The sequence below is a fragment of the Ostrinia furnacalis genome, unplaced genomic scaffold (genome assembly GCF_004193835.3).
Source record: "Ostrinia furnacalis isolate ACB-3 unplaced genomic scaffold, ASM419383v2 OfSCF0465, whole genome shotgun sequence".
NCBI classification, from domain to species: Eukaryota; Metazoa; Arthropoda; class Insecta; order Lepidoptera; family Crambidae; genus Ostrinia; species Ostrinia furnacalis.
Window position 1 is genome coordinate 812,270 of NW_021130704.1, and position 25,819 is coordinate 838,088.

The 25,819-nt window shown below is 40.0% G+C and overlaps 2 protein-coding genes across 2 annotated transcripts; both read right to left on the reverse strand.

Moving 5' to 3' along the window:
- Positions 1 to 19,309, reverse strand: LOC114365988 (adenosylhomocysteinase-like 1). Its single transcript, XM_028322748.1, has 6 exons — positions 19,291 to 19,309; positions 4,805 to 4,975; positions 2,292 to 2,424; positions 1,493 to 1,619; positions 655 to 732; positions 1 to 249 (listed from the first exon to the last, which is right to left on the reverse strand). The coding sequence occupies exons 1-6, from the start codon at positions 19,307 to 19,309 to the stop codon at positions 1 to 3; spliced, it is 777 nt and encodes a 258-aa protein (XP_028178549.1).
- Positions 19,301 to 25,490, reverse strand: LOC114365989 (uncharacterized; the record flags this gene model as incomplete). Its single annotated transcript, XM_028322749.1, has 5 exons — positions 19,301 to 19,778; positions 21,160 to 21,304; positions 22,413 to 22,555; positions 24,412 to 24,511; positions 25,342 to 25,490. Coding segments are annotated over 5 exons (903 nt in total), but the record flags the coding sequence as incomplete, so codon positions are not given.
- Between the last annotated feature and the right edge of the window lie 329 nt (positions 25,491 to 25,819).

Consider the following 25,819-nt stretch of genomic DNA (forward strand, 5'->3'; position numbering starts at 1 on the left):
CTAACTGTCTCGCCCGGCTTCTAACCGTCTCGCCTGGCCTCTAACCGTCTCGCCTGGCTTCTGCCTCACCTGGCTTCGAACCCGCTCCCACAGCAGATCAGGCGTGCGCAGTGCGTGCACGTCGACCTCAGTGTTGCTGTGGCCCATGTTGCACAGCACGCAGCCGTTCTTCATGCGCTCCATGTGTTCTCTTGTTACCACGCCTTTGTTGCCCGTCGCTGTTATTACGATGTCCACTTGTCTGATTACCTGCGGTTGGAAGAAGAAAGAATATTTATTCGGTTGCTTCATCATTTCAGCCACAGGACGTCCACTGCTGAACATAGTCCTCCTCCAATGACTTCCACATCGCCCGGTTGGTAGCGGCCTGCATCCAGCGCCTTCTTGCTACCTTTATGAGGTCATCGATCCACCTTGTGGAAGGACGTCCTACGCTGTCATTCCGGTACGTGGCCTCCACTCTTTACCCGACTGCGCCAGAAGGAGGGTTATTCTATTTCTATTTATTTACTTAACGAAATACTGCAATTCAGTTGAAGTTACAAGTGCAAATAGCGCGAAGATATATTAATAAACAGCAAAAAGTTGATTTCTAGTTACACATTGCTGTTGAAATATTTAAAAAAAGTCTAATTCCTACATTTGTGTACTTACCTCATTTAATTTAACAACTCTATAACCGTCCATGGCGGCTTGTAACGCACAAATTGGGTCTATTTCAGTCACATATACCTGAAACAAAAATATAAATAAATAATTAAAAAACACTATTAACAATAATAATGTTTGCGAGCTGGCGCCGCTTGCCAGTTGGCGCCAGGACAATACTCCGCGAAGGCGCCAACTAAATAAATAAAAAGCAGACAATTGACGTAAAAATATGGTACTATGCTTTTTCTACAATATAATTTATAGGAACTCATAAAAATCAATGTTCATCATAATCATTTCAGCCATAAGGCGTCCCCCAATAATTTCCTTATGGTTGCGATCATTATTGACCGATTGTGGTAGCGGCGTGCATCCAGCGCTTTCCTGCTGGCCTTGACCTTTATGAAGTCGTCGGTCCACCATGTAGGAAAGCGCAGCGTAAAATTAATGTTACATAAAATATTATGATATTGAGGTAATGTGCCCCGCCCACTGCCACTTGATTTTAGCAATTTTGCGGGCTATGTCATTTCTGATTCTATCACGCAGGGAAACTCCGAGCATAACCCGCTCCATCGCCCTTTGGGCCACCTTGAGCCTTCTTATGAGGCCCAAAGTAAGCGACCACGTCTCAGATCCGTATACCATCACTGGTCAAAGACTTTTGTCTTGAGACAGTCTTTGTGGAAATCCTTGGGGAAGGCCTTTCTCCAGCAGTGGACGTCTTTCGGCTGAAACGGACGAACGAATTGAGGTAATGTGATAACAAACCGAATTTTCTGCTGGCGAAGCTAAGTCACGGGCACAGCTAGTTTAACAATAAATAAATACATATACTCACAACACATCCTAAAGCCTTCAGCGCCTGGCAGCACCCTTTGCCGACTTCTCCGTACCCGCAAACTACCGACTGTTTGCCCCCAAACATTAGATCTGTGCTGCGTTTAAGAGCGTCTATTATACTTTCCCTGTGAAGATAAAGGAATCAAAATCAAAATCAAAAATATTTTTCATTTTCATTAAAGGAATAATGCATAAAATAACGACATTTTAACAGTTGTATAGTCCGGTCGCCGAGCACGTAGAATTTCGTCCAATGACCCCAAGCTACCCATCCTTATCGCTCGTGCATAATTATATTGCTGTCGCGCTCGCACACTCACTGCGGGTCGCACAGTCGCGACAGCAATATAATTACGTGCGAGTGATAAGGATGGGTAGCTTGGGGTCATTGGACGAAATTCTACGTGCTCGTGGACCGGACTTTAACTGAAAATGAAAATGCTTTTCCAAGTTTTCTCTCATTAATTTATGTTACTTTATAAGTATACCAATCAACAATAAACTAAAATTATTTTCATTATAATCTCAGGGTCAGGAATTCAGGATATAATACAGATGTTTATGCGAAAATGAAATGCAACCTGACTAATTTAAATACAATACACGCAATTATTAGACCTCGCCAGTTGGCGCCCCTAGCTAGTAACAGGTCTTTACAGAGGCGTCAACTGGTGAAAAATGGCGCCAATCGGGTTTTTTGTTTTATTTTTATTTAGACAAGACTGATGACAACTTGCAAAAAAAAACAATAATTTATTTCATTTTGATAAATACCAGCCATTAAAATCTAGACTTACCGACACGAATACAAGTTGTCGAACTTCGTTTTCGTCACCGAATCGTTGACGTTCATAGCGGGAACGCATAATTTGTTCGCTTTGCTGAGCTGGTACAGTCGGTGGACACCCGTCACGCTCTCTTCTACTATACCTGAGAGGGACAGAACGATATCATTAGTCAAACATCTTTGGCATCGTAATTTTAACCGAATTCACTTGTAAGAAGGTCGAAAATTGTTCGCTTTGGAGCTGGTACAGTCTGTGGACACCCGTCACGCTCTCTTCTACTATGACTGAGAGAGATAGAACGATATGATTAGTCATACATCTTTGACAACATAATTTGAACCTAATGCCCTTGTAAGAAGGTCGAAAATTGTTCGCTTTGAAGCTAGTACAAACCGGTAGATACCTGTCACGCTCTCTTCTACTATGACTGAGAGAGATAGAAAGTTATAGTTAGTCTAAACATCTTTGACAACATAATTTGAACCTAATTCTTTTATTTGTAAGAAGGTCGAAAATTGATCGATTTGGAGCTGTACGTTCGACTTCGCATAGCGTTGCTACTTAAGCAATAAGCAAGCATCGTTTGTGAATCTTTGACAACATAATTTAAACCCTAATTCACTAATATGAAGGTCGAAAATTGTTCGGTTTGGAGCTGGTACACCCGTCACGCTCTCTTCTACTATACCTGAGAGGGACAAAACAATATAATTAGTCTAAACATCTTTCACAACATAATTTGAACCTAATTCCCTTGTAAGAAGGTCGAAAATTGTTCGCTTTAGAGCTGGTATAGCCGGTGAACATCTGTCACGCTCTTTTCTACTATACCTGAGAGAGATAGAACGATATAATTAGTCTTAATTACTTTTAAAACTTTATAAGACTCTTATCAACTCAATTCCATAGATGGACAATGGAAGAACCTAATTCACCACTTATAAGAAAGCTGAAAATGTTAACAGCATTGTCGTTCCCGTAGTTGGAGGTAAGATAGCCAGTTCCTCCGTGGTTAAGGATTCCGGGTGAAGCTCGCTTCCATCTTCGGCTTGATCATCACTTTCGATCAGATGAGATGGAGGCCAAAAGCTTTCACGTTGTGGAAAAAATAGTGGTTTGATACGGGACTATTCCCACCTCTCGTTCCCACCGCTGCAACTCCTGTGTAGCCAGGATCTACAGCTTGACCGCTCAACCCAACCAGTAAAGGCCCAGTTTGTCCCGGGGGAAAGTTAAACTGTCATTGGACCCGCAACGAATTAAATCAGAAGAACATAGGAGGGATCAGAAGAACACAGGAAGAATTCGAAGTGTCCTGATGATGGACAGACTTGACATTCAATGGTTGGGTTTTTATTGGCGGTCAAACTGTAGATCCTGGCTACACAGGAGTTGCAGCGGTGGGAACGAGAGGTGAGAATAGTCCCAAATGAAGGAAATCTATACCTTTCATCATCATTTCAGCCATAAGACGTCCACTACTGAACATAGGCCTCCCCCAATGCTTTCCACGTTGATCGATTGGTAGCGGCCTGCGTCCAGCGCTTCCCTGCTACGTTTACGATGTCATCGGTCCACCTTGTAGGTTGACGTCCCACGCTGCGTTTTCCGGTACGCGGCCTCCATTCCAGAACCTTGCTGCCCCATCAGCCGTCAGTTCTGCGTACTATGTGTCCTGCCCATTGCCACTTCAGCTTGCTAATCCGTCTTTACCTTTAATATGTTTGAATGCAGGCGCGTGTTTCTTCAACATAAGATGCGTCGCGTCGCTGCCGTCGTCCAATATCATATTGGGCTGCCAAGTAGCACTCAGAGTGCTTGAGACCTTCTGTTTGATTCCCAGTGAGAGCATTCCATGGGGTGGGATGTAGGCTAAAGGCAGCGGTTCGTACGACGACAGAGACAAGAGACCGCTACTTGAATTGGGTCTCTGTCTCGCTCACGAACTGACACTAAAAAGTCCGGTCGCCGAGCAAGTAGAATTACGTCTAATGACCCCAAGCTACCCATCTTTATCATCATCATCATCATCATCATCATTTCAGCCACAGGACGTCCACTGCTGAACATAGGCCTCCCCCAATGCTTTCCATGTTTATCGATTGGTAGCGGCCTGCGTCCAGCGCTTCCCTGCTACCTTTACGATGTCGTCGGTCCACCTTGTAGGTGGACGTCCCACGCTGCGTTTTCCGGTGCGCGGCCTCCATTCCAGAACCTTTATCATCTTCATCTTTATCGCTCGCGCGTAATTATATTGCCGTCGCGCTCACCTGTCGCACAGTCGCGACAGCTGTATAATTACGCGCGAGCGATAAGGATGGGTAGCTTGGGGTCATTGGACAAAATTCTATCTGCTCGGCGTCCGGACTTTACATTGACTAAAGTCAAGTAGCGGTCGCGGTCGTTCGTCGCGATCTCATGTCTTGGTCACTTGTCTCTGTCGCACCTTTAGACCGCCGCCTTTTAGTGCTTACTCGTTGTGGGTAAAAAAAGTATCCTGGTGATGAAGAAATTCTGTTTACCTTTAATATGTTTGAAAGCAGGCGCGTGTTTCTTCAGCATAAGATGCGTCGCGTCTCCGCCATCGTCCAATATCATATTGGGCTGCCAAGTCGCACTGGGCGTGCAACATTGGTCAATGCACCACCAGAACGCTTCTTCGCTCTCGCCACGCCAGGCGAATATCGCGTATCCTGATAGAGAACAATATTTATTAGTGTGTAGGCACTTTTTAAAGCCCTTAGGTACATAATACATGCTCCAATAGCTAATCCCAATTCAGGAATATATTCACTGGTGCTGAGAAAAGACCCTTGAAAAAGAGGCTGAAATAGTGACTGAGTTTCTTGCGCTGCTTCTTCTCAGCACTGGTCCATTTATTGTCCCGAAGCAGTGGTAGGGTTAATACTGGGACGTATAAAAGTGCTTTTTAAAAAGCCTACTTGCATAAATAAATGACTTTTATGAGTTTTTTAAGAGGTGGTAGAAACACTGTCACCTTCGTCAACTTTTTGTATGACGTTTGACATTGTCAATGCGCGTACAGATTTGATATTTTGTGAGTTTTATCTAAGATCACAACCCTGGTGACAGACTTCATTAGAGTCTGTCAAATCGTCATCGTCATAAAAATAAATATTTGTGTGCTTTTGTATTAGGTGGGAATGTACCTCTTTTATGAACACAGAATCTATATTTGTTAAAGTTTTTGTCTGGGTTTTTAGGTTTCTTGCACGAGAAAACTGTCGTTAGCTAGTAGGTTTCTTGTCGGACTTCGAATTTTAGGCACTCTGCCAAAATGCTTTAAGGCTTGGTATTTCTGCTAAAGTACGTAATTCGCGCTGTCAAAATCTGCGCGCGCTATACAGTGTGAGTCACGTTAAAGTGTACATAAGAAAATAGATGAAACTAGACCTATTTTTATCGACAAAAAAGAGGTCAAAAAATTTTTGAGATTTTTTTTAAATTTTTTATAGATTTTTTTTTTCTTCCAATTACTTATTGTAAAGAAAACGCAATAACTTTTAAACTAAGCGGTATATCCTCATAAAATAAAAACAGTAATAATGCTAAATAACAGGCAATACTAAAAAAATACATAAAATACCTTCAAAATGCCAACAAATAATAAAAAAAAGATACTTTTTGGAAAAAATCTGCTTAAAAATTCGTATTTTTTTGGTTATTTGATAAATTTCTCCAAAAAATGCCCCATTAACAGGTGGTTTTTATTACTTTTTATTATTCTCCATCGTATAGCTTTTGTAAAACCAAAAATAGCATGTCTCTATCCCTATCACAACGTTTGCAATGATCGTTTGAACAAAGCCTCTACGGGCGCGCCATTCAACGCTTTGTTAACAACGAAACTGAAAATGGCTCTAGATTTGTAATGTTGATAAAGACAAGTTAGATTTCAAATAAAAACAAAAGATTTCGAAGTAAAATAAGCATTTAAGTTAAAATTAAAATTGTCTCTACCTGTAGCGGAGAATAATGTTGTGGCAGGCCTTTGTTCAAACGATCATAGCAAATGTTGTGATAGGGATAGAGACATGCGATTTCTGGTTTTACAAAGATAATACGATAGAGAATAATACAAAGTAATAAAAACCACATGTTATAGGGGCATTTTTTGGAGAAAATTATCAAATAACCAAAAAAACACGAATTTAAAAGCAGATTTTTTTCAAAAAGTATCCTTTTTTATTATTTGTTGGCATTTTTTGTGTATTTTATATATTTTTTTAGTATCGCCTGTTATTTAGCATTATTACTGTTTTTATTTTATCAGGATATACCGCTTAGTTTAAAAGTTATTACGTTTTCTTTACAATAAGTAATTGGAAGAAAAAATAATCCATAAAAAATTAAAAAAAAATCTCAAAAAAATTTTGACCTCTTTTTTGTCGATAAAAATAGGTCTAGTTTAATCTATTTTCATATGTACACTTTAACGTGACTCACACTGTATAAATACTACGCCGAAGACAGCGCGCCAAAGAGCTCTCGCGGCTACACAGTATAGAAATACGCAGTTTAGAAATACGCAGTTGGTTAGGTTAGGTTGACTTCCTTCCGTTCAAGCGTCACACTCACAGCACTTTCTAATACAAATCATATCCAAGTGATACAAATTAAAACAACTTTCAAAATTTTTGGGAATACATTTTAGAATCGAACAAATATAGAATACTAGCTGACCCGGCGAACTTTGTTCCGCCTTAATGGCAATAAATAAGCAGACTTTTTTTTTAATTTCGAACGGGATAAAAAGTATCCTATGTCCTTCTCCTGGCTCTAAACTACCTCCCTGACAATTTTCAGCTAAATCGGTTCAGCCGTTCTTGAGTTATAAGTGGAGTAACTAACACGACTTTCTTTTATATATATAGATAACTGCCAAAGTAAACACGTTTCAAAGAGGCGTGGCGTCACCCGATCTTCCGGAATTTCCGCGCCGGCTAAAAGAATTTCAAGATTACGTCACCCGACCTATCTGTAGATCCTCGGGAGCTTGAGCGTTTGGAAAAACATTTTATGATCAGTTACTCATAGTAGCGATTATTTAGAGCTTGGATAATAAATTATAGTTGTTGCAATTCACAAAGCTTTGCACACGCATCAATTTTGTTCAGTCTTTTTGTTTATTAATAAATAAAAATATCATACTAAAATTGCATACATATTTGTTTGTATTGGTCTGGGTGTTTTCTTTCCATAATTTATGTATAACGTATGTACGGGGCTCTGTATCGAAAATCACTATGAGCAATGAGCATCACACACTGTTACCTGGAGTGCATTACCGCAGCTAAATTTTTATAAATGTTGTGCTTTTGAGAGTCGGGAGTATAGCAGATAATTAGTCCATCATGAGCAGAAATTTGTCCACTAATAGCAAAATTCGTTCAAATTATAGCTTTAAAGTTATTGGCTAGAAGATTCTTTTATCTTGCAGCTTAGACCTTTAGCTACAACAGACCTTAGACAGTATTTTTTATTATTTATTTGTGTCAGTGTGCTCTTCTAAAGAGTGTAAGACGATTGTATGTACCTAGGTACTATTAAAATGTAATTTTAACTCATTGGTTTTGTCTCATATTTGATGAATGTACTATGTATCATGAGTAGAGTCTTCGTTTAAAAGGATGCGAACGATTTAAATTTCAATAGGTAGACAAAGCACGAACACGAAATTTAAGCTTTCTCCAGTAACACTGATATTATTATACTGTGACTCATCAAAGTCATCATTGTCAAAAATATTGACAAATCGCGAACTGTCACGGCTAAAAAACTGACACGCGTCCGTCCTCCGTAAGCGCCACCGCGCGACTGATTGAGATTGTCCAAGCCGTCATGGACGATTTTTTCCACATTTTTTAACATAGTAACTAAATAAAACGCAATANCCCCCAGAAATGCCTGTAATTTTTTGCCAAGCTCCATGCCAAGCCCCAGATTTGAAGTAATGTTAGGTCGCGCCCTTTAAATGTGAAACAAGAACGAGCATTTTTAAAACTGATTGAATCAGCAGGCCGTGGATTGGGCTCCGAGTGAGATAAATGAGCTAGTCGCTCTACTCTACGAAGGCTTTGTTGCGACGATATAACGAGGCCCTCAAGCCCCTCGACCTGAGGTGACAGTCGCGGGAAATAATAACCCACTGAAACTGAGGAACGCCATTATTAACTTTATAAATTAACTTTATCATACAGAGCACATACCAACTATGCGGACTCCATTAAAGGTAATTTATTTTATTGCAGTCACATTATTGAGATGAAGTCACTGTTAACTCTGAGAATAATTAATTTATTCATCGGCTACGTAAACGACGAGATTGTCTTTGCTCGAGAACACTGAGCTACGTTACCTAATTTTGTTGAACGGTTAAATGCAAATGAGGCTAATTAAGTACGTACCTACACTTACATACAATCCGATAACAAACTATCATTCATTACTTTTATATGCATTTGTCTTTTGTTTAATCAGTTTAATCATCATCAACGATCTGTCGCTGACGCTGCAGATGCCAGGCGCAGCGTAAACGCGTTGTTTTAGCCCGTGACCAAATGGACGTGAGTGACATACAGTCAGATTTGTTCAAAATGATCGCATGCAACGCAAATTTCATTGTTATACAATATTCTTCTTCTTTTCGTGTCGACAACAAACCTACACAGTGTCAGCCCAAAACTCCGCCACAAGAGTGGCGTTATCTCAGATCATACTATGATCTGAGGGCGTTATACAATAATTATTATTTTTCTTATCCTCTGCATTGTGCGGCGCCACTTCAGCAAGCTTATCCGGCCGGCCACTCCGCGCCTTTTGCCGCCCGTGTCGCGGTCGGCGCCTATCGAGTGCCCTCCCGCACGCAAAGTAAGTACGGGGTGCAAAACCTGAGGGAGCTGGTGGGTGCTTGAGAGTGGGCGTGCCCGCCTCAGAATGTTTTTTTAACATGATAAAAATTAAACAATTAATAAATTGTACATTACCTACCCTCTCTTATAAACGACGTCACGTGGTCTCTAATACCTCCTATACAAAAAGTGTTGTAACTACAGCTACCCAAAGCAACAAATTCAACTGACCCATTTATCACGACTCATCATAGACAAACAGACAGCACAATACACAACCCACATTCGCGATCTCAAGTTCACGCGCGGAAATGGAACAATGCGGTCGCAAACTTGACCGGCCCGCGGTCACGCGACGCAACTATTTCATGTCATTGTGACATAACCCCCTCATACCAGATCGCCAGGCGGTCAAGCCACCCAGTAGGTATCACATAATACCCTATGCGTGCATAGCGCCTGCTTTGTATTCTTTATTTCTTACTTCAAAAGTTATTGACTCTATCCGGTTATTGGAATGAATATAAAAGTCGACTTAATTCAAACAAATTGAACTTCTCGTCTTGACTGGAGGTCGCGACGTCAAGGGCCAAGGCTTACTTCTTCATATAGTAGGAATATGGCTCATGACTGGTTGAGATCTTATTTGAGCAACCGTTATCAATACGTGGAAATAGAAAACACCAACTTTGAAACCGGAGAAATAACCCACTGTAGATCGGATGCAGTTCCTATTACTGGCTCAATACCTCAAGGCAGCGTCCTGGGATGTCTCCTGTTCTTGATCTATATAAATAATCTCCCTAGTATATTGAACGAAGGATGTGTTTTGTTTGCCGATGACATCTCAGTTCTAATTCCCTGTAATAACACCGCAGAATTGGAAATCAAGCTAAATTCGGTGCTGGATAGGATTATGGGTTGGCTTGATTCACATAACCTACAACTTAACCTGAGCAAAACCAAACTTATACAATTTAAACCCTACCAGAAAAAAGCGCTACAGATATTATATCACTACAACAATATAAAACTAGACACTGTAAACTCTGCCAAGCTATTGGGCATACATCTTGATACACATTTGAACTGGAATAGGCACATTCAATAAGTACTTACTGAATAAAATATCGTCATTCATTTATGCACTTTATCATTTAAAGCGGGTAACAGATTTCGGGACGGCCCTAACGGCATACTACGCCTATGCGTATTCGAGACTTTCCTATGGTATAATTATTTGGGGGAACTCTTGTGAAGCAAACAAATTATTTATACTGCAAAAAAAGTGTATTAGAATATTAACAAATATAGACCAGTTGGAATCATTTAAACCGCACTTTATCAAACACCTAATACTCACGCTAACGTCTATATACATATTTGAGTCGTGTAAATTTGTTAGGAGCCACCCAGAGTTATACTCACCACTGGAAGGTTTAAAAAGAAACAATAGAAACCAAAATAAACTTAAAGTACCTTTTTCCAAATTAAAATTAGTTACATGTAGCCCTCCGACGATGCTAATAAAAATTTACAATCATATACCGAATAACATTAAAAATCTAGAAAAATCAACACTGTTCAACAAAACACTAAAATCATTCTTAATAAATAAAGGCTACTATGACTTACCAGAATTTTTTAATGACAAGCTTGACTAAAATTTTATTAATCATTTTCTGACATATTGGAATGCTTCGACGTCTCAATTCAAATTGTTTTTGTAATTTAATAAAATGGAATAACGTTTTTTTTTTCCCTATAATACTGACCATTTAAGACTAACTAAATGTTATTTAAAATTATTTTTAAGGTAAATACTAACCCTCTCTCTGATGTTTTGCTGTGCCCTTGCAGGGCGTCACATGTATACCTACCTCTATTTTGCAACAACATATAAATTGTAATGTGACATGCAATAAACGTTTTGAATTTGAATTTGAATATAATATTATTTTTCATATAGTATAATTAGTATGCAAAAGAAATAAATAAAATACAATAACTGCGTTCTTAATTAGAAAGAAAGATACATTTATTACAATGGACATAATGGAAGAAGAAAAAAACAAGAGTAAACTGAGCAGTGCCACCCATTCACCAACAAGATGCCCACTGCAACGGGACCCCACTCAGCATAAATAGTAATATTAGTGCACAGATAAAATTAGGCATTAGATTACCTACCTGCATAACAGCTTTTAATAAAATTAGGTAGTCAAATGTCAACTACTAACATGAGATGATTTAATAACATTCATTTTAGCGTTTAATATTTATTCCAGTTATCGGCTGCAACAATTGAACCAAATGGTCATTTAAACATACACTATTTATAGCAGTGGTGACCAATTGACCATGTAAATCCGTGTTGGATACCTAATACCTATTTATTTAGTTTTAAGTTAGATTCATTTATGTGTATTTTAGTGCAGTCGCAGAATTGCTAAAATCAAGTGGCAGTGGGCGGGACACATAGCTCGTAGAGACGATGGCCGTTGGGGCAGAAAAGTTCTCGAGTGGCGACCACGGGCTGGAAGACGTAGCGTGGGCAGACTGGGCAGGCCTCCTACTAAGTGGACCGACGATCTGGTAAAGGTCGCGGGTAGAGGATGCGGGCAGCGCAGGACCGTGCATTATGGAAAACCTTGGAGGAGGCCTTTGTCCAGCAGTGGACGTCATTTGGCTGAAACGAACGAACGGACGATGTATTTTAGTAGCAACTAACGCCTACCTAAATTTTCATAGCAACGTTTTCTATTGTCGCACTTATACTCGTATGTTACTATGTTCCACATATTAGTCTGACATTTCAATACACACGTTCTGATTGTAACTGGTCTACGAGTTTTATTTTTTATTCCTGAACTCCGTCAAGATCAGTCAAGATTTACAACAATCCGGGACGTTTCAAAGTTATTTAGCCTTGATTATTATAATAATAATGTAATTTATTTATTCAAGTAACATGACTAATTATTTGTTAGTTTAAAAGACCAATAACTTATTATATTAAATATAGAAACAAGGTTTACAAGTCCTTGTTTCTTACAGTTATAAAAGCTCCCTTTCGAACATATTTTAATTATGTAGAGTTGTACGAAGTCCATGAAATAAAATTTCAATTACAGGTCCACTGCTGAACTAGGCCTCCCCAATAATTTCCGGCCGGCCGGTTGGTAGCGGCCTGCATCCAGCGCTTTCCTGCTACCTTTATGAGGTCGTCGGTCCACCTTGTGGGTGGTGCTTAGGAACGCAGCGCTTTCCGGGACGTGGCCTTCACTCCAGAACTTTGCTGCCCCATCGGCCGTTCAGCTTGCTAATCCATCGGGCTACTTAGTAGAGTTACTTTACTGGTTCTATTTATTAAAAATTCAAGAGCTCCTATTTATTTATTTATGAATAGAACGCTAGTACAATTCACACTATTCAAACAAGTAACAATCAAATATTCTAATTGGACTTATTGCTTATCACTTGCATTGCATTGCAGTTGCAAAGTACAGTATTCCATAGTTAAGAATCTTGCTAAGATGATATGGAGTTGCGTCCAGGGACACCGATGCACAGTCACAGCGTGAGTCAGCCGGCCCGGTCCAGCGGGGACGATCAATAAAGCGAAGAAGCATTTAGAGCTGCGATTACTACTGTTCCGGTGACCACGTTGTTTCCCTATCGAGGACAATATCCTTCAGAGAATAAAATATGATATGTATGCATTGTATAAATTATGGGGTTGTGTGAACTTGTGTGTATGTTTTACTTCAAATGTATGAAATTTAGGGATTGTTGCAGTCAAAACTCATAATCGGTCAAATTGACCAAGGGCATCAGACAAAACCACTTTTAACTTAAAAGTGGTTTATTACAAAACCTCTTTATTCGACTGGAAAAATCAGACAAAAGTGATCTTGATCAAGGGCATCGGTCAAATCCACTTTTGACAGATTTTTGCAGTCAAAAGTGGTTTTGACCGATTATGAGTTTTGATTGCAACATATTTAATAATATTGATTGATAGGCTTGTTGCCCTACACAGCAAGTCGGCAGTCATCTCGCGAGTCGCCGGTCCAGGCGCAGCGGGCGTTCACCTCGCGCTCGCACCTCACGACTCCTTTTTTGTGTCACGCACGACCGTGTCACCCGCGAGTCCCGCGACGCGACAATGACACGACACGACTTCTTCCTTGTGTCGCGTCTCGCATTTTTACTGCAAGAGGCAGGAGCTCATTTGAGATCCTAATTATAGTAAAACTGTTTTAATTAGTCAATAGTCATAGTCATAAATTAATTAAATAATTAAGGTAGAGTACGGCTTTATTAAACATTTTTATTGGTAATTGATATTAATGAACATGTACGAAACCCTATGGACTCGAGTATAACTCGCACGCCATGTCTTGACTGAATGCAGTAAAATAATTCATTATGACTGCCACACAGCTATCTCGGCCTTTAAATGCCTTTAATGTTAATCTTTGACACCCCTGTTGAGTTGGTGTTGGCGGGCTGGACGCAGGCCACGACCAACCGGGTAACATGGAAAGCATTGGGGGAGGCCTATGTTCAGCAGTGGGCGTCCTACATTATGGCTAAGATGATGATGATGATGGGGTGGTGACACCTGAAAACGTTTATTAGGTGTTCTCTTTGATACAAATTGAAGTTGATTTTTAGAGATTTTAGATCGAGAGGAAACGAGTCGTAGGTACTATCTCTCTACTGCTCGGATAAAAGGACTTGTCTTGCATTATTTATACTGATGGGTCGGCACGCGGCGGCCACGGGATGACAGCCATTACGTTTTAGACCCAAAATCGAACGACGAAGGACAGGACTCATGAAGTCATGACGTGAGCGAGAGCGTGACTCGACCCACGCAGTAATTACTCACACCCGATTATCACTGGTTACTGGCTTGTTAGTTGTTTGGGTGAGGAGTGCCGATAACACTATAAAATAACTAAAAATATTTATTACGGATAAATTACATCCATATGGGTTAGTAGTGTGGCTATGTTAATATTTTATACAGGGATTATTATGTACGTACAACATACATGGTTTCAGGAATTGTGGAAAACCTTGGAGGAGGCCTTTGTCCAGCAGTAACACAAACAACATACATATTAATAAATAATACATACCTACATACGTAGGTACTTACTTATGTTCTTCTAACGCTATTTATAAGAATAACATGATCAAGTAATACCACGTAATTATGAATCATTATTGGAGTGAAAAACATAACAGTCATTGTTATTGTTGTAGAAGTGCGCTGACGCACGTGCCGATGCCTACCATCCAAAGAAACTTTACTTGTGCGCCAACACTCCCGACAAACTGCCAACAATGATCGGGAGTGATGTGGGAATAGTATCAGAAATATAATACCCAATACCCAAGTTATCGGCCGGCTCAAATCAAATCAAGAATGTTGAAACTATTTGTTGCCCATATAGTAAAACTACGTCAAAAGTCTGACAAACTCCATACACCGGTTATGTTTATAGTTACTGAAAGTAACGTACCTAGTGCAACCTGTGGTGCAACTCAGCCAAATAGTGTTTTGGTGTTTGTCTCTTTGTTGCGGACGTTGCGGTCGACGGTCCCAATAAAAAAACAATCTATAGATATTGGGATTGGGTGGGATTGTGGGAATACATTTTGTTGATATTATTATTATTTATTTTTTAGTTAGCTTTTGTTTCAGCATTGTAACGAATTCAGTGTAACTGTAGAGTATGCAACAAATGACCATGAAATTCCTAAAATGAAAAGTTCATAAATATAGTGTGGTCTTCATAAATACACATTCATATTATAATTAAATTGACAATGCAGCATGAAGGTTAACACTCGTCTACTTTAAAAAACATTTTGAGGTCTAAGGTCTAATGGAAGAAGAAACATTTTGTAATATTATGTAGTCTTTTAACCAAACAGCAATCTCAGTTGAGTCTGCACACTCTGTACGGATACTGTCCTTCTCGCTTCTGGTTGGCAACAAAATTTCAATATAATGAAATATTTATAATACACACTATCGGGATCCAAAATTATCATTAAGGCTAAGTTATGAAGAATAGAGAAGCTATCGTAAGCAAAATTCTTGCTCCATTTTCGAAGAATTAATAGGTATACTAAAGTTCGATGCAGCGTTAAACATTCTGTTGGTCGTCCAAACATGCAGCGCTGCAGCGCTAGCTAGAGTCGCGCTTGTACGGATTGCAGTAGGTACAGCTCAGTTGAATCGCGAAATCTAGTGCATAGTTACCACAGAATAATAATGGTAGTACCTACCTACAACATAGTTAATAGTTATACATATAACATAATACATTTAATGATCTAAGGCTATTTTGTGCTAAACTTATAGTACTATATGTATATTACTTAAAGATTAGTTGTTGGTATAGTGTCACTGTCATACCAATTGTTGTCACATTGCGCCATATCCTCGAAGGCCCAGCTTATGCAAATGCTTATTCCACAACAACACGCTAAATCAATAACTGTCGACATGAAACCAACTGTGGCCTTAAAATGAGAGCCTTGAGTTTCATTTTCATTATATCACAACTGGGAAAATAAAGAGCTACTTATACATTATTATGTATAGTGAATGCACTACATACCTACTTAATTGTTATGTTGTGTGTGACGCCACGCAAGATGACAGAAAGAAAATAAAAAAATAACACATTATGCGACTTAAGTACCTGTAAAGATAGTGTAAATGTGAGGAAATAAATAAATAAACACAATATGAATATTTTTTTATGTAAAGGTGCTCCCCCTCACGAGTTCTCGACCCTCACCTGGAGCATTTTTCTCTGTAATGTAACGTGTCGAGTCGAGCATTACAGTATCAATATGAGCTAAACATTGGTGAGGAAAGAGAACTGAGCATTATAAAATTATAATGATGACACAACTTGATAATACATACAATGCGTCTATTTTGATACCACTTTGTAACAAAAAAAAACGTATTTTTTATGGGACAAGATCACCTGGTGGTAAGCTTAACGCGGACGAAGTCGCGGGCAGAAGCTAACTAGGTATACTACTTAATATTATAAATGCGAAAGTAACTCTGTCTGTCTGTCTGTCTTGCTTTCACGCCTAAACCACTGAACCGATTTTTATGAAATTTGGCACAGAGATAGTTTAAGTCCCGGGAAAGCACAATAGTTTTATTCCGGTTTTTGAAACAGTTTTTCTGTGACAGACGGCGGAAAGCTAGTAAACAGAGCGTAGTGCAATGACCTAAAAAGCAGTTTTTTGTTTTATAAAAGGAGGTAGGTAGGTAATTACTGCTGTAAGTCTATCTGATCTGTTATGACTATTACCTATCTGTATGCCTCGTACCGTACAGAGTTATAACTAAGAGACTGCGGCGCGGTGCAGTCGTGCGACATAATCGCTCGGTCACACCAGCCACCCCGGCCAGCAAGCCGACCGCATATAACAATAAGCCACCCGCGAAACCGATTATATGTATTATAATCATTACTGTCACTAGCATCAAAAGTAATTAATGGGTGCCATATTGCAACAAAAATGTTAATTATAGTCTGATGGATACTACGACAAGTACGACAACTCAACCTCGGGACAACTCGACTCGGAGAAGTCGACCCCGTCAATTCAACCCTATGAGAAGTCAACCCCTGTCTACCTACCTAAAAACCGCTAAAAAGCAAATTTTTGTATGAAAGAGAGTCAATCGAACGTAACCAGAATGCTAAACCAAACAAGGTGCGTCTATTGAAGTGAAAAAAAAATTGACTAAAATAGAAAGACACGGGTGGGGCATTTCACGCAAAGCGGACAGCGAAAATCAAGTCAGTTTTTGGGTTTTTTATATAATATATTTGGATTAAATCTGATTAAATGTACTGCTATATTACCGAACCTGAACGGATGTGTATCATTTTTTTTTATGAAGCTTACGTCTTTCTTTTTTATGAGCGTTCTAAAAATAGGAACAGATTTTTCGGAAGCTACGAGTATTGCCACAGTAGATAAATCTCATATAAATACTGTGCTATTGTTACTATTAATTTAAGCTTCTGCACATACATACAATGCACTGTGGCGGACTTAATGCCGGATGGCATTCTCTGCGAGTCAACCACGGCCCACCACGGGTCATGCAGAGAGAGTAAGGCGGTGCAAAAAGTTTATATGTTGGATAATATGCTATTATTACATTTGATTAAATAAATAAAGTAACTATAGGACTTTTTAGAATAGTCCTCAATAAATCAGATGACTTTTTATCAGAAAATCGTAAGCAATTAGATTTTCTTTGAATAATGCACTTGACTACGTGCTACTGCGTTAGGTAGTGGTAGTGTAGTAAATGTCAGTCATCAGGCATTCCACACGTGCACACCACGCGCACCTTGCCTACATCAGCCTACATGCCAACAACGATGCATGAGGCATAAAATCAGACGCGTATAAGGCGAACGCCCCTTAATTATAACATGCAGTGCTCATAATTAATAACATAAAAGGTAAAATATAAAATATCACAAGTTTCTTGCCGTGACTTGCAAGTATCCTACCGATGCTGGTATTATTCTCATATTAGTAAATGTAGAGCGTGTATCTAAGTCTATTCGTATAATTAATCGCATTCTATGATGTCTGTAAATGCATTTATTACGCCTTATTTTATTTTTACAAATCTAATCCTTTGTTTTGCTATAATACGAGTATAATTACATGACATTACGCGATCTGTACAAGAGCAAATTTAACAAGCAACAAAAGCGAAATACCACTCACTGGTTAATCAATCACGAAATCTCAGAAACAATGACACCTACTAGCTTGAAATTTGCCAGGTAGGTTTCTTATAAGGTGGTGTAGACATCTACTAAGAACGGATTTTACGAAACTCCACCCCTAAGGGAGTAAAATTTAGGGTCCACGCGTACGAACTCGCAAGCGGCAACAAATATGTAGGTAATAATTATATAAGTAACTAGCGGCCGCCCGCGACTTCGTACGCGTGGATCCCGTTTTACCCCCTTCATTCATCTTACGCGGTTTAGATTTTTTCATACAAATGTTTTTTTCGCTAATTCCCGTTCCCGTGGGAATTCCTAAGTATACTATAACATGCCCAGGAGTATGAAGAATAATTGTACCAAGTTTCGTTAAAATCCGTCAAGTAGTTTTTGTTTCTATAAGGAACATACAGACAGACAGACAAAAATTTTACTGACTGCATTTTTGGCATCAGTATCGATCACTAATCACCCCCTGATAGTTATTTTGAAAATATATTTCATGTACAGAATTGACCTCTCTACATGTTTATTATAAGTATAGATTCATTAAAAAAACAGGCACTTGAGTGACTCAAACTGTCATGCATGTTAAAATATTACTTCAATGGTTAAAAGGGTTTTTTTATGGTCAACAACCAATTATGACCTCATAAACAAACTGTGTAGCGTAGCGTCCACTCGCTCTACGATAAGGTTACCTAACTACTTATAATTTAAACAATGTTATCGTAACGATTTATTTATAATTAATTAACTACAGCACACACTCGTCCTTCCGTATTTAAAATTACACAATAATCTAAAACTCATTATCATTATTAGGATTCATCCATCCATCATTTATTTAGGCTCTCAAAAAATCACCTAGCCAAACCAATTGATGTTTTTCAAGTTACTTTATGTTGTTGATTTAGTTTTTACTTATTTAATTTTTACTTCAGTTTATGTAGCTCCTCGGTTCTTAGGTCAATGTCAAGACACGGGTTACTGATATTGAACCAAAAAGATGAATTGTTCACACACTTCACATCACACGATTAAATAACACAACTTCCGTAGGCTGATAAAACTTTATTAAACCAGTTATGCAAAACACCCTATAAAGTCCGAAAAAAATCAAATGTTAGCGCGAGTCAATTACGGTCAACGCCATCTATTAACGAAAATCGGAACTTAGTTCCGCGCGGGGGTGGCGCTACGAAAAGCGCAAATACATTTTATCTTAATCTAAATATTGCCGCNCATTGCACTAAATTCCCTACTATAAGTTATAAGAAGAAATTATATTTCATGTTATTATAAATAAATTTCAGGACTGACCATTGAACTTGGCACCCATTTAGATCTCACTTGTTTTGCCATTAAAGTCAACAACGATGACATACATAATATTGAAATTGGCTCTCATTTCACATTTATGTTTTAATGGGGACCCCTTTACTTCACTTATAATTGGGTATTTCCTTACCGTAATAGTATGGGTGGGCTGGATCATACTGTCTGGGGACCTGCACTTTTTTGGTTATTGGAGACCGCTCTTTCGTATTTTCATAGCGTTGATCTAACCATTCATACGGCAAATGACCGGTGAATGCTCCGTACAGGAAATCTAGTACTTCATGGGTGTTCAGTACAGTAAAATAGTGGACTATTGGAATGGAGCGGAGTCTCATGGACACTGCGTTCATTCCAATAAGGCCATCGTAGCGCCAGCCGTACCCTTCCAAAGATCGAAAGTAAGTCGCACCACTATCCAAACCCAGTGGTGCCCAGTCACCTGGAATACAGTGGAACCAACCCCACTCGGACTGAAACCAAACGAACATTGTGCTAAACTATGATTTAATTCTAATGTACAACCTGGTCAAGTCAACCAACTTCTCTGCTTTTGCTACTTGCCTTAGTGGAAACCAGGCCGTACCTACTCAAGAAAGACTGATATTACTCATCATCATCATCATCATCATCTCAGCCATAGGACATCCACTGCTGAACATAGGCCTTCCCCAACGCTTCCATGTTGTCTGGTAGCGGCCTGCGTCCAGCGCCTTCCTGCTACCTTTATGATGTCGTCGGTCCACCTTGTGGGTGGACGTCTCACGCTGCGTTTTCCGGTACGCAGCCTCCACTCCAGAACTTTGCTGCCGCCCCATCGGACGTCAGTTCTGCGTACTATATGACCTGATCATTGCCAGTTCAGCTTGCTAATCCGTCGGGCTATGTCAGCGACTTTAGTTCATTTACGGATCTCCTCATTTCTGATTCGGTCTCGTAAAGAAACACCGAGAAATAGCCCTCTCCATGGCACGCTGTGCAACTTGAGCTTCTGTATAAGGCCTACAGTAATTGGCCACGTTTCCGAACCATAGGTCATCACTGGTAACCAGCGTTGCCAGTTTTTTTTTTCGCCAAGTCGGGACTTTGGTACTTTTTGAGTGAAAATAGCGGGATTCTTCCGTCAGAAGCGGGACATAGTAAAAAAAACGTATATAAATCAAAGGTTTTCAAATATTTATCTTTTTATTTGACTTAAAATTACGTTTACGTGACAATCGATAGCAAAAGTAGCCATAGAAAATGTATTTTAACAAAAAATAATATTTTAAATCAGATTTACTCTATCGTTAAATTCGTCTTTAGAATAAAAAATAAAAAAAGTTTTATTCTTTAGAATAATATAGCTCTCCCAAAAGCGGGACCGAGCCTGTCCCGCGCGGGACATTTAAATTTGATTTAAAAATCGGGACGTCCCGCCAAAATCGGGACGTCTGGCAACGCTGCTGGTAACACACATTGGTTGTAGACTTTAGTCTTCAGGCACTAAGGTACCTATTTTGGACGAAAAGATGTTGCGTGGTTTTCCGAATGCTGCCCAGCTAAGTTAGATTCGACGATTGACCTCGTTCTCGAAATTGGACCTACCTAGCTGAATCGTTTATCCGAGATATTACTAGTAAAGCCTGGTCCGTGAGCACTTAGAATCCCGTCCAATGACCCCAAGCTGCCCATCCATCCAATTATGTTGCTGTCGCGCTCGCACACTCACTGCGGGCGCGCCTCGCACAGTCGCGACAGCAATATAATTACGCGCGAGCGATAAGGATGGGTAGCTTGGGGTCATTGGATGGGATTCTACGTGCTCACGGACCAGGCTTTAGGTACTATATTAATTCTGTACTGATTATTTACCTTCGGGCACGGGTATGTGTGTTTCCTCGTCCTGACTGCGTATTTGAACCAGGGCATGGGCTTTCGTCTATAAGCCTTTATGAATTGGAATCCTGCTATCAGGGCCAACTCTCTGGGTCCAGGCACAGATGATCCGTATTCCATCCTTATGATATAAGCATAATTATTAATCATCATTATCTTAGTAGCTTTTTTATTCAGTTATACCAAAAAACCGTCCAAAGCTGGTCAAAGGCCTCCCCCAAAAATTTATACGACTGGTCTGAAGAAAGACCTTCCGAATACTTTCCGTGAGCTACATCAACATGATTGATCCGTCGAACCATTTCTGGGGGAAATATAATTGGCTGATTTATGCAGAGTGGCCAGGGTGTTGACGTTCAAAGCTAAAATTTATATTCCTTACATCGAGGTGTATCTCACCCTCATGACTACGATTTTGCTCAGTTTAGTAGATAGGGTTAATTTTGTGACTTTTTTTCCTTAACTTTCACCTATGATTGGTTTTTTTTTCTCACTCTGGCGAGCACTTGGTGTAGTTTGTTTTTACTTACTCACACTAGGGAAGCTTCCAGTGAAGATCAACTTTCTCCTTCGGCTTCGCAGATTTTTGCTCTGAGTTGATCTTCACTGAAAGCTTCTCTAGCGTAAGTAAGAAAAAACAAACTACAGTGTTCGGGAGAGTAAGAAAAAAATTGATAACCAACCATAGGTGAAAGTTAAGGAAAAAACCTCTCTATCTCCTAAACTAAGCAAAATCGTAGAACATACATGAGGTGATTTAGATACACCTTGATAAAAAAAAATATTTCCTTCGAAACATGATGTAAGGAATTAAAATTTTAGTTTTGAATGTCAACTCCCTGGTCAGCCTGTATAAGTAATATTATATTAATTTGTCATCATAATTTTGGTCTAAAAATTTATTTATTTATTGATTTTAATTACACAGGTTTTAGACCTTATTACGAAAATGTATAAAGCATGTCAGGTCTCCTTTGATAGACTTTTTCCTTAGGCCCAGAACAGACGGTGAAACGCAACTGCAACGAAACTGCAACTTTTTGATGATTCTTATGAATGAAACTGAAACTGAAAGTTTCAAACTGGTCGCGTCATGTGTGGTCTCTCAACGGACGCCATGGCAGAAACTTAGATGCAACTCAAAAGTAACTAGCAGTTGCAGTTTCGTTGCAGTTGCGTTTCACCGTCTGTTCTGGGCCTTAGACCTGTTTTTTTATGCAATCACTTACCAGTGGGATCCCCCTCTATTACAGATGTATGCACCACTCGGTGACATTGAAGATCCATATAAATTATACGTCGTACTCCATACAGACAAATCATACATCGCTGGTATAGGATGTGACCGATTGACTTCTTTCGGCTTAACGTACTGAAATTATTATTTTTTTCACTTTTATGCTCGTAGCTGTGTCCGAGAAAGTGAGGGTTTGTCTCATTTGGAGAATGAACTAAGTAGGTATAATGAGCGAGTTATTTAAAGGATGCCAAAGACCTAAATTTCAGCTTTCAGGATGACTTTGCAAATACATAGTTGCCAATTTTTTAAAAGTGACTCAGAATCCATTTACGTAAAGAAATCTTTTTTTTTATCTATTTCAAAATTGGCACATATGAAATTTTTTTCGTTCATAGAAAATTATGCACACACACAAACTGCAAAGCTTATTATGTCATTATGGTGCGCGAAAATAAGCCTTAGCCATAGCAATAACGGTTCACTTTTGCAATCCTTATACAAAAATGTTGCAAATACTATAACCTAATTTCTTTACCTTGAATAAGGGGCTTTTAATTAGTGTCAAAGAAAGGGGATCTAAGCCAGTGTAACAATTGGAGAGGTATCACTTTGCTCTCGATACCGTCAAAGGTTTTCTGCAAGATTATCTTGGATAGGTTATCAGGGGCCGTTGAACCTCTTTTGCGTAGGGAACAGGCTGGCTTCCGCCCGAACCGCTCGTGTACCGACCAAATCAATAATTTGCGTATCATTTTGGAGCAGGCATCAGAATGGCAAAGGGAAGTCTACCTAACCTTTGTAGACTTTGAAAAGCCTTTGATACGCTGAAGTGGGCAAGTATATGGTCGCGACTCGCTGACATTGGTGTCCCGCCGAAAATCATCGACCTACTGAAGGCCATCTACAGGAAATATTATTGTACGGTAACTCACGACGGCCTCATCTCCGAAGACATCGAGGTGCATGCGGGCGTCCGGCAAGGCTGCCTGCTTTCGCCCCTTCTCTTTCTGGTTGTCTTAGATGGAGTCATGAATCGCGCATATCAAGACCAAAGGCGTGGAATAGAGTGGGGTATAATCGGAGTCTTAGAAGACTTAGATTATGCCGATGACCTCTGTTTGCTGAGCCACACGCATCACGATATGCAATCCAAACTTAATGACCTACATCGAGAAGCGGGTATCACAGGGCTCAAAATTAACTGCCGGAAGACCCAAGAGATGCGATCTGGTGTGAGAAATTGCACGCCATTACGGATTGGTGCAGAGGATGTGGCACGAGTCCACAATTTCACCTACCTCGGGAGCGTCGTGTCAGAAACTGGAGGTACCGAAGAGGACATCACTTCGCGCATTGCCAAGGCCAGAGCTACCTTCGCACAACTTCGCCCCATATGGCAGTCACGGAAATTGACCCAAAGGGTCAAGATCAAAATATTCAGGTCCAACGTTAAATCCGTTCTGCTCTATGGGTGTGAAACGTGGAAGGTCGCCTTCGCCGAATTCTCGGTTATACACGCTGCCACGAAATTCCGATCGACCAGCAGATCAAGCGCCGCAAGTGGAACTGGATTGGCCACACTCTCCGAAGGGACCCCGATCACATCCCTAAGCAGGCTCTGGATTGGAATCCCCAAGGAAAACGCAAACGTGGTCGACCCAGGCAAACTTGGCGGCGCACTGTAGCGGACGAGGCGAAGAAGATCGGCAAAACCTGGAGCGAGATCAAGCGAGAAGCTCAAGACCGAACGAGATGGAGGACTGTTGTGGACGCCCTCTGCCCCATCTAGGGGACATAATAGGACCATAAGTCAAGTAAGTCAATTTCTTTACCTTACATGCTCAACACATACAAGTTAAATGCTCTAATTCCAAGTCACCATGTATAATAGAGAAAAAGAAGATTGTGATTTAGAGTAGGGCTTGTAAAAACATTTTTGGCAACTGTTTGCAATTTCACCCTGTATGTGGACTGTAAAATAATCATACCCTTGGATGATAATGTATCCTATTCGGATATGCGTAATAACTGCTGTTAAACGAATTATCGTTAATATCATACCATATACCAAGGACTTCGGTCATCCGTCTGAAAATATATTTTACAGCATTATTTTCATGATCAGAAAAAAACATTTATTGCAATGAATATGTGTGGTGACGGCACACATTCTGTCTACATCTATTTTAAGATAAACATTAATATTTTAAACTGCGATCTCTAATCCGTCTGCCAAGCGAGGAGATTTTGGCAAAACCCTCCACTAAAGTGGAGGTGGCTCATAGTCCAGCCGTGGGCTGTAAAGGTCTGTTGATGAGACAGAATGACAGTAGTAGCACCAGTAACTTACATACAACATTATAATAGGAAGAGAAAGGCGATTATCACACTGCACCGCGCTCCGCCGCGGTCCGCGTGGCCAGAGTAAATACAAATGAGTAGGTCATCTTCATAGAAACGCACGGGCGCGGTTTGTATGTGAGCGCGCCAACACGTATGCGGCGCGCACGCACACACTGGCAAAATTTGGCGGGGATTAGCGGGGAGTCAGTCGTGGTTGCGTCGAATTTTGTCACTGTGTGCGTGCGCGCCGCATACGTATATTGGCGCGCTCACATACAAACCGCGCTCGGTACGTTTCTATGAAGATGACCTACTCATTTGTATTTACTCTGGCGTGGCGACATATAACGAATCCCGCGCGCAAACGCGTTGTCAGTGTGTTGTGCTGCGCGTGTTTTCTATAGATATAAACTGAGGTACTTGCATACATTGATTAGTCATCCCGCGTACCGCGGCGGAGCGTGGTGCAGTGTGACTGTGTGATAATCGCCAAAGTGTACTGATTAGTGCCAAATGCCCAAATAAACCATAACGGTTTGAAGGAGAAGAAAATCATTCAGCTACGACTATCTTACTCGAAATGTCTTCTTGTTCTCAATATTAGCTCGGTTGAGGTAGCCGTAGTTAAAATATGTCTGGTTGATATCGCCGCACAGCCTGCTAGCAGGTGGAATCGTCGGAATACTGTTGTGCACGCGCACCCAAGGTTATACGCGTTATCCTGAAACACATATCAGTTAATTAAGCTTAGCCGCAAAATAAAAACTTTGTCTTAGAGCGCTTTCACATTTAGGCGACTTTACAAACTGCGACAAACGCGCGACAGACGCGCTGCCAATAATTTCATACTATGTGACAGCGGATGCATGCCTTCATATTATAAAAACGCCGCTGCCGCGCTGCTGTCGCGCTTCTAACGCCCTAATGTGAAAGCGCTCTTATAGTGTTATTCTTGGATTACTAATGTTTGGCCAAAAAACGTTTCCCAAATTATCACATGGCAAACAACGTTTCGCAAATTTTCATTTGGCAAATTCTCATTTGGCAAAACAA